General features: G+C 40.2%; 1 protein-coding gene across 1 annotated transcript in view; it reads left to right on the top strand.

Moving 5' to 3' along the window:
* The window catches only part of LOC137984753 (actin-related protein 5-like), a 27,539-nt gene that overhangs the window by 5,588 nt on the left and 11,951 nt on the right, over positions 1 to 10,000 (top strand). The window contains exons 5-16 of the mRNA XM_068832018.1: positions 88 to 199; positions 289 to 384; positions 1,325 to 1,418; positions 1,531 to 1,630; positions 2,719 to 2,835; positions 3,290 to 3,400; positions 4,141 to 4,218; positions 4,729 to 4,764; positions 6,804 to 6,899; positions 9,061 to 9,276; positions 9,360 to 9,477; positions 9,780 to 9,874. Coding sequence (XP_068688119.1) covers positions 88 to 199; positions 289 to 384; positions 1,325 to 1,418; positions 1,531 to 1,630; positions 2,719 to 2,835; positions 3,290 to 3,400; positions 4,141 to 4,218; positions 4,729 to 4,764; positions 6,804 to 6,899; positions 9,061 to 9,276; positions 9,360 to 9,477; positions 9,780 to 9,874 — 1,269 coding nt within the window. The remainder of the gene's footprint in view (positions 1 to 87; positions 200 to 288; positions 385 to 1,324; positions 1,419 to 1,530; positions 1,631 to 2,718; positions 2,836 to 3,289; positions 3,401 to 4,140; positions 4,219 to 4,728; positions 4,765 to 6,803; positions 6,900 to 9,060; positions 9,277 to 9,359; positions 9,478 to 9,779; positions 9,875 to 10,000) is intronic.

Here is a 10,000-nt window from a genome sequence, read left to right as displayed (position 1 = left end):
AAGTAATGAATGCAAGGTAGGGTACTAAGGATCTTCTTCATAAAACTAAAATGGATTTTTTTGTATTATTAATGTTGTCTTTTTCAGGAACAAGTTCTTGACCATGTTTTCAGTCATATGGGTATCAATACCCCAGGGAAAGTCAACCATCCCATAGTTTTAACTGAACCTGTTTGCAACCCTAACTACTGTCGACAGTGTAAGTTAAAAGTTCTTATTTTTTTTACAATTTGAGGTTAAGTTTGTCAATTCTTTCTCACTCTATATAATTATCTTGCATAATTTCAGCTATGTCAGAACTTTTGTTTGAGTGTTACAATGTTCCCAGTGTTGCATACGGCATTGACAGCCTCTTCAGTTTGTATAACAACATTCAAAATTCAGGTAAGGTAAAGTGATTTATTAACAAAGTTGCTAAAAAATCCGATTCGACAGATTCAGCAACAAGAGTGCCAATTTACTAGTGTAAGTTAAGTCTCTGTGAACATCGGCAGTTTTCACACAATGACCTTTAATCTATATTTACATGTACCAAGATTCCTCATGTTTTTGAGTTTGAGGGCATGTTCATAGTACTGTGGCCTTCTAGGGTAGTTACTGTAGTGTTCAAGTAGGACGAATTAGTTTGTGCCAAGAGTTAAGAGTTTCCTCTGCCTTGAAAAAAGCAAAAATATTTTTGTACAATATACATGTCATGTATATCTGTTGGTAATCAATCTACTGAGAGAGGTAACTATGAAGTCAAGCAAATCATACTTTAGAATAAAGCTAGGAGTTACATGTACATACATGTATGTTACAGTAGTTTCTAACCTTTGGTGCTGCACTGGTTTTATTAAACTTAAGGTAAATTAACTATTGTTAGAAAGGTATGATATTACATACTTTAAAATAAGGTCAGCAAAAGTGGCCCAGGAATCGAAAGAATGGCCAGTGTTTTCTAAATTGAATTCTGAGTCACACCTTTATATTTTGTGTTGTGACTCCTTGAAGAGATGTCAATAGATGTGGAGACTGACAGTGAGAGGTAATTAAATAATGGTTATATAATAATAACTTTATTTGCCTTCAATGTAGCAACCACTATATTAATATTACTATATTTATTATCATTTATCAGTTTTACGGTGGGAGGGGGGTGGTTTTATTCTAATTAGTTTGGGAGAGTGCTGGCAGATTTGGGCTGTACATGGACACTTCTAAACAATCATTATTCTAGTCTATTTTCGACCACTTATTTTCAGCCCTGCAGCCCATGCCCTTCTTGGAGAAGTACCAGAAATTTGTACTATAATATGACTTTTCTATTGTTCTGTTATTGCAGATAAGACCACTTCATTGGTGATCTCATCCAGCTGTCAAGTCAGTCATGTCTTACCAGTTGTAAATGGAAGACTTGATGCTAGCAACTGTAAGAGGTTGGTAAAAAATTTTCCCACCGAAAGATCTCTCACTGTGATATCATTTTAAGCTCTTTCCCAGCTCTTTCTCTGTCTTAAGTCTTACTGATACCTGTGTTGCATAACACAGGATTAATCTGGGTGGATCTCATGCTACATGGTACATGCAGAGATTGTTACAGTTAAAGCACCCTCATCATGCAGCTCAGATCACACTCTCCAGAGCACAGGTAAATAACAGTGGTTTGTTTATGTATTATTCTGTAAACATTATAATAAAAACATGCACATGGATGATAATAAGACAAACAACAAAATTATTAATTACGGTTATACCGTAGTTCCAGTTCCCAGATTAACATTTTACAATGGAACTTATTATAATATTCAAGTTGAAAATGACCGTAGAACGGTCAAAACATTGTCGTTTTTATTCCTTGTTTTTATGACAAGTAAAATAAATAGAATGATATTAAAACTTATTTTATCCAACATTCTATTCACCTACCTTTTTGGGTTCTTGTACATGTAAGTCCATATTGTTGAACACTGTTTTTTCACCAACTTAAGGTGGTTTGCTGTGATGATTTGCCACTGTGGGTAACCCTGTGATATAATTATAGACTAGTATCCAAGTAGCCAGGATGTTGTAGATTTAATAATGACATCAGTTTCCTCATTCCACTTATAATCTCTGACTATGTGGTGGTGTATGGCCAATTTCCAGAAAAATTTTCTGAGTACTCTCTGTTCACTGGACTTACTCTGAGTCCTTTTGGATGGGGTTAGCAACTGAATGTTGGGTGGTTAAAAAGCAAAGAAGACTCCACCATGCTGTACCCTTGAGGAGTCAGCCTACCATGGTGATCTTCTTTTGCACTCCTGCCGCTCAGATCATATGTGTGCTGTTCTGGTTTTTCTCCCTTATAAATCGAAATCAACCCTCCAGTTATTTACATCTGGCAGTGGTGCTGTACTCTGAAGTCATACAGTACATCTACATGGACTGTGCAGAAGTTACATGTACCTGAGGCTCACTGCAACCTTCAAAATCCAACCCTCAGACTGCAATAAAGGGTGATTGATATAGCAGTCAGGTTTATTTTTTTGCCGAGGCCACACTGCTTATGGCTTGTGTAAGACATTAGAACCAAAATGAATGTAATTTTTCAAGGCAATAATGTCATTGCTATTGCTGTGGAGTTGACTGTTATTGTCAGTACTATCATGATATAAATTAAATGTAAATAATTGTTATAAAAAAGAGCAGTGCAGAATTACTGTAGATGCATTAATTTCTCTCTTTGATATTATGCAGGAATTAGTGCATGGTCACTGTTCTATGGCAATAGATTACTCCAAAGAACTGCAGGAATGGGCATCGACTGACTACTATGATGAACATGTTAATAAAATTCAACTACCTTATGCTCAGGTATGATAAGGCAATATGTTTATTTAGGATAGAACCTTCTTGGCTATTATTCTGCCAAACTCTTCCCTTTTGCGGCCTCGAGTCTCATTTGCTTATTGGTATTATTTACCTATGCAAATCGAGTTTGCATAGTGTGTGGGATCTCTAATGTCCCACAAAGTTTATGAACTAGGGTTGTGAGACGTTGCGGAAAGTCTAAACATTTGTGGATGTAATTACAAAGGTAGCACTTTCGCCTCAGTTGTTTTAAGACCCTGCGTGTTGGTCTGGTCGGACTTGAGCTTGTGACTTTGATCCCAAACCCAAACTTGATCGCAAACTTAAAAGAAGAGGCTAAAATAGCAGAAACAGTGTAAAATACTGTAAAAATGATGCTGCTACAACACTAAGTTACAGCCAGACAACAGATGCACAGTTTCTCTGCCAACTTTCATACTTGTTTACCACCATGTAGGTGCAGGCACCTCAAAACAGTGGCCCAAAGAATGAAGAAAAGGAAAAATTGAGGAGGCAAAAACAAGGAAGAAGGCTGCAAGAAATCAATGCCAGAAGAAGAGAAGAGAAGGTACCATTTTTTTAAATAAGAAATTGAAAACGTGATCGGCACACTTAGCTGGACAATGAAAGCAAAATTATTGTCTCTTAGGTAAAGACTGCTTACGAGCCAAGTGGCCCATTAGGCTGGAGCTTATCCCGGCTTCTGTAGAATGAAGCGACTAGGAGGATTCCTAATCCCCCCTTGGATGGGATGCTAGTCCAACACAGGGCTATCTCCAGCATTAAATTCGCTGGTACCCATTTATACACCTGGGTCGAGAGAAGCACCGTGAGAGGAAAGTGTCTTGCCTAAGAACACAACACAATGTCCCGAACCCAGACCCAGACCACTCGATCCAGAGTCGAGTGCACTAACCATGAGGCCACTGCGTCTCTAACCTGCGATCAGTCGCACTTTTCCTTAGACATGGTACCCTGTCTCAAGAAAAGTACGCTTGATCGCAGGTTACTGCGTCTCCCACATTGTCTCTTAGAGACACCTGAAAATTCATGCGGCTTCAACAGGATTCGAACCCATGAGCTCTGCAATGGTGATGCATTGCCCATCCATCTGAGCCATGATGCCACACAGTTGGGAGCAGGTCATTTTGTTGGTCTCGTGTGTTCCTGTGAAAGGACTCTATGCACTCTGCAGTATATACTACTTTCCATTTCAACTTGACATGCAGGAGATGTGAAACTCAAAATTAGAATACGTTCTTCAATTCATTCAACCTGTATTTGACATGTCTACCATTGCGTTCCTAGCTCGCAGAAGAAGAGGAAAGACTACAAGATCTTATGAACATTCAAGCTTTGGAACTTGAAGACAAGAACGAATTTCAGGTATTTTTCAAGTAAATAAGTAAAATGGTCTGTCACGATTTCAGGTGATTTTGTTTTGAGCAAATGCTCACTGACGAATTTATTGAAACAATGATACTAATAGTGTAATGTCGTAAGGAAATAATATATATTTACAGGGCAGGGTAGTTGCGGTGATTGTTTGTGCATCCTTGAATAATAATATTACATGTTCTCATAGAGATTTTACATCTATCATTGAAGAAAGAATAACTTGACAGCAATAGTTAAAGAGGCATTCAAAACAATTATAGAAGAATGATAATATGTGGAAGAAAGAACTCAATAGGTCATTTTCGAAATATCAGTATTCAGCTTGATAGTGAAGCAGAGAGGACAAAGACAATAGAATGTGAAAGATATTAGCATAATTTTATCATCCACATTCCTTTGTCTTTGTCCTGTAAACCTGTCTTTCACGCTGAATTTTAATATATTGAAAGTGGCTTATTACACATTAAAATTAATTTATTGCTTCTTATTTCTTTTCAGAGTTCATTAAGAGAAGCAGGGTTTCAGAGCCCAGAGGTACGTGTAACTGCTACTATTCTCTGTCTAATACAGTTAGTAGGTCTACCAGCCCATCAGTTTACCTGTCTCAGTCTGTCTAATAGCGGATGGGGTGTTCTTTCTGTCAGTCAGCTTATTTGCTGTCGAGCCATCCATTGGCGAGTCCATCAGTGCACAGTTAGTGTGATCAGTATGTGTATCACTCGAATGAAGTGGTTAGTTTCTAAAGGAACTGTAACGGTGGTGCTGCGTCGGTGCGCTCTTAGGAGTCGTATTTCACCCCCTCCCCCACAAACGCCTGCTTAACCGAAAGCAACATTCCTTTCCCGCAGTTAACTTTTACTTACTGAATTTTGGACAGTGACGTCACACGCAAAAAATTTAGCGAGAAATTTAGGAGTAAACAACATGGCGGATATAACGGACCTCTTTACATAATTGGCCATGATCGTTTGACAATGACTGGATCGTGATTGGCTAGGACGCGTCGTAGGTCGTAGGTCGTAGGTCGTAGGTCGCCGTGGGAATAGAGATGTTGCGTTCGGAGGAGCAGGCGTTTGTGGTGGAGGGGGTGAAATACGACTCTAAGAGCGAGTGCTTGGGAGCGAGTCTAAGAGCGAGGCTACGGTGGAGAGTGAAGTTGGTGCAATCAAGGAGAATATTTTAGCCACTGTGCAAACCAAAAACCAGCAGTGGTGTGTTGTTCTGAGCGTTACCCTTCGTTTCGATGAAGGACTAACGTTTTTATGGTGGTTAATTCAGTTACCATTTTCGACTCGTTTGATAAAACCGTGTTTTTGTGTGTGCGTGTATCATCAGTTACACGGTGCGTCAGCCTGATCATTCCACCTCTTCGTTTAACAGTCAGTTGGGGCCAGTGTTGAACAGTCGTTTCGCCCACAAGTCGTCACACCCACATGGTGATGCGCCTACACTTAAGTCGTTTCCCCCAAACCAAATTTAAGCCTATTTGCCATCACATGTTTTGATGTAAGACTTAACTGCTACGATAAATGAAAACATGCTCGACGTTTGTATGACTTAACTCTTGAGAATTTCATCCACAAAACTCGTAAGTTTGGCGATTGTTTGCGCAGTAAAGCTCACAAATCTGCACCAAAATAGTGTGGGCAAAACAAGTCAAGTGTAGGGGAATCACTGTGTGGGCGTAACGACTTAATAAACGGTGATTCGCCTACACTTGAGATGTTTCGCCCAAACTATTTTGGTGCAGATTTGCGCGCTTAACTACGCAAGCCATCGCCAAACTTTAGGAAATTAAAAAAGCACATGAATCGATCGTCAATTTGCTGGGATTATTATACGCGAAATTAGGTTTCGTATTGATCAAAGGGGGTTGGGTCTTACCAGTTTTGTGGAAGAAATTCTCAAAAGTTAAGTCATCAACTTCTAGCTTGTTTTCATTTACCATAAAACATGTGTTGACGAATCAACTTAAGTTTGAGCGAAACGACTTTATTGTCGGCGAATCAACTTAAGTTTGGGCGAAACGACTTGAGTGTAGACGAATCGCCGTGTGGGCGTAATGACTTCTTGGCGAAAATTCCCGGTCTCCTCTTCCATGTCACAACGACGCGTAGGCGAGGTGACCGGTACCTGTCAGTCCAGTAGATTTTTTAATGAGCTCTCTGGTCTGCACCCAAGTCTCTAAGACCAACTGACTGCTTTTGTTTATTTTTAATCGCGTATTTTTCCTTGGTCGATTTCATGGTTGGAACGTAGTGAATAGCCCTTTTCACGGTTGGTTTTTCTCATTTGCATTACAATGTAATCTAACGTGGATGCGAGGCAATTTCGGGTTAAAACTGCAAAATAGCCCGACATTGCCTCACATACATGCTATATTATATTGTAATGTAATTAGAAAAACTAACCGTGAAAAGGGCTATTGCATTGGAACGTCACCTTGCAAATGAAGATGATCGATAGCCAATCGAAACATGTATTGCAGAATCAAAGTTGTTGTCCATTTTTTGCGAATGTTGGTTTGTTTACTGTTATCAAGACCATTTGGAATTTTGTACTTTTCTTGTCAGGCTCTGCAAGCTGCTATAAAGAGTGTTACCGCTTCTATCAGGAAACGGAAAGACAAGATTGTCGCGATGCAAACCGCTTTGGAACTGGACTCTGAGGTTAGCAACAAATGTTTCACTCAAGACGTAAATTTGAGAAATTTCAGACAATTATAAGATGATTATCCCCGGCCCATAAGAAAACATCACAGTCACTGCAGATACATGTAAAGTCAGTGTTCTCTGACAAAGAGCTGCTATAAGTGCTACATTTTTCCCGATAGTGCAACGGTTATGTAATGTTTAAAAAACGAGCAGCAGTGTGTTATCGGTGTTTTAGAGGAGAGTTTTTTGAACGCCTTCAAAAACATTCCACAAAAAGCGTGTCCCTCGGGAGTACGAACAAAGGCTCAAAATGTGTGGGGAAGATATTAGCATACAAGAAAAAACAAGCCGGACCTCATTACTATTCCTTATATAAAGAATCTAATGAGGAGTGTTTTACCGGATTTAAAGCACATGCACGTGACGTTTTATCGATGTTTTGATAGGCTGTTGGGATTATGAATTATTAATGAGTTTTTGAGATGAATGATCCTCGCACTTATTTGGGCAATAGGCCATTTCCGAGTTCTTGCCTGCCTCCTCTTCAAAGCGAGTCTAAGTGCGAAGTTTTTGTTATGAAAATTAGTTTTCATTCATATGTAAAGTAGAACTAATTACCATCACAAAGACTTCGCACGTAGACTCGCTTTGAAGAGGAGGCAGACCTGAACTCGGAAATGGCCTATTTGAGAAATTGTCTCTTATAGACACGTGACAAATTCAGGTGGCTCCAATGGGATTCGAATCCATGACCTCTGCGATGCCGGTGCAATGTTCTACCAACTGAGTTATGAAGCCACACAGTTGGGAGCGGGTCAATTTGTTAGGCTCATGTGATCCCGTGAAAGGACTCGACGTCGTAAAGGTCGTGGGTTCGAATCCCGTCAGAGCCACCTAAATTTTTCAGGTGTCTATAAGACACTGTTGCTTAAATTCTTCAGTTAAGTGCGAGGATGACTTCTCTCATTCGTCTTTAGGGAGCTGAAGGCGCGGTTTACTGAATATGCGGGAAAAGCAGATCTTAACAAGTGTTATTGAAATCCAAAAAGAAAATTGGGGGTAACCACGCATTTTTTCGAAGATAATTAATCAACAATATGTGTAAAAAGTTTTAAAATACAAAGCAATGTATGGCGTTCTTTTCCAGATTGAAGCTCAATTATCTCGGAAAAATGCGTGGTTACCCCCAGTTTTCTTCTTGGATACCAAGATCACTTGCTAAGTTCTGCTTTCTCCGCATAGTTTTGAACCGCGCAAAAATATCCCTGTGTTGATAAGCACTAGCAATAGGAAATCCGAATATCTCGATATGCGCAGAACGTATGCGCAATAATAATAGTAGGCACCGTCCTTAAGCACGCGCGTTTTTGAGATGCAGACGGCAACCGGAAGTGAGCTGTTTTCCCTTTTAACTTGTCTTCACACAACCACATTTACATTGCTAAGTATCTTTCTCTATTAGAGATGATTAGTATAAAAATCTGGGAGACACCACTGTCCTGGCTCACGAAATGTTCTTTTCCGGTTGCCGTCCGCTTCTCAAAAAGGCGCGTGCTTAAGCTCCCTTTTAGTGACTGTGTTACGCGGTCGGTACGGGAAAGCCACAAGGTCAATAGGAACGATAAATCAAGGCTTATAATTCATCTTGGCTTCAAACAGATTAGAGCAATATATCTTTTTTGAGTTACAATTGTTGTTAAAGAGAACGCTCGTAATCTAGAGTGGCTGCCGAATCTTCATATAGGCCTTAATCACTGGATGGCCATGTTCAATCCCGAGGGATTGAAAACTTTTGTTTTTGCGCGAGCGGGATACGAAATCTATTGTCTATGAGTCTATGGCCAATATGGCTGCCGCGCGAATAAGGCCCATTGGAGGCTAATATGCCATTTTCGAAATATCAAATATTCAGCTTGATAGTGAGGCATTGAGGGCAAAACCAATAGAAACACGTTGGAATGAATGCCAAAAATATTTACATATCATCCACTTTCCTTTGTCTTTGTCCTCACTGCCTCACTATCAAGCTGAATTTTGATATATCGAAAAAGGCCTATTGTGGTTGAGGCAAATTGTTTAGATGCGATGTTACTGTCCCACTGGATTGCAGGTTTGTCCTATCCAAGAGCGTTTAAAGACAAATTGTGAGATTTTAAGGAATCTTCCCCCCTTTTAGGTAAAGGAAAAAGAAGAAATCATCGACGTCGTGACGGAGCAACCGATCATGGAGAGCAAAAAGAGACATCGGACACCAAAGGGAGTCCCAGAGGACAAGAGCGGGAAGAGGTTGAAGGAAGACAAAAAACACGAGTTGCAGCATAAAAGTAACGAGGATCTACAACGAGAGGAAACGTTCAAGTCATGGCTGATAGGGCTTCATAAGAGGAGAAAGGTGTTTGTTCTACGTTCCGCAAAACTTTGATTGAATGTAAATAAAGAAACTTAACGTTTTTTACGCTGTTTTGTTTTTGGTAGGAAATACTTGACGCTCGTCAGCAGCGTGCTCAAAGGAGAGAAGATCTAGCGAGCAGAAGAAGCCATGCTTCCCTCGAGAGAATGAGGATATTGTCGCAGCTGGCGTATGATCCAAACGGTACGTGACCCAGCTCTTTTGGCCTCCAACGCAGATCTTCCACTTGTCACGTAATCCTCCTCGAGCCTAGTGTCTAGGGTTAATGGACTTCCGGGTAGCTTCCTATCTGCCCCTTTACCTCTCAGAAAGTTAGCTGGGAAGCATAGCTATTACTAAATTACTGGGCGAAATTTGGTGCTGGAAAGAACTTCAACATGTATTAGGAGCTCGTTAACCTGCATGCCTAATGTGTGCCATGAGTTAGCATCGAACGTGCTCGCTTCAGTAGGCCTACGCTTATGATAGTTTTTGTTTTACATTAGTTCGTGACGATGGGACCACAAGAAGCACACACAAGAAACCCAAGGAAGACACATTTGGACAAAACGACGAGGATTGGATGGTTTACAGATCCATTGTGAGTAAATTTTTGCAACGAAGGAACAACAACGATAAGACAGCAGATATGACTGACTGACTCAATGTTCATATCCATAGTAGCAAGTCTGTATCCATGGTAACAACCTCGGCTGCAGCCTGGGAC

The sequence above is a fragment of the Montipora foliosa genome, chromosome 2 (assembly GCF_036669935.1).
Source record: "Montipora foliosa isolate CH-2021 chromosome 2, ASM3666993v2, whole genome shotgun sequence".
In the NCBI taxonomy this organism is placed as follows: Eukaryota; Metazoa; Cnidaria; class Anthozoa; order Scleractinia; family Acroporidae; genus Montipora; species Montipora foliosa.
The sequence above is the reverse complement of the archived record's forward strand: the minus strand, read 5'-3'. Positions and strand labels throughout refer to the sequence as shown.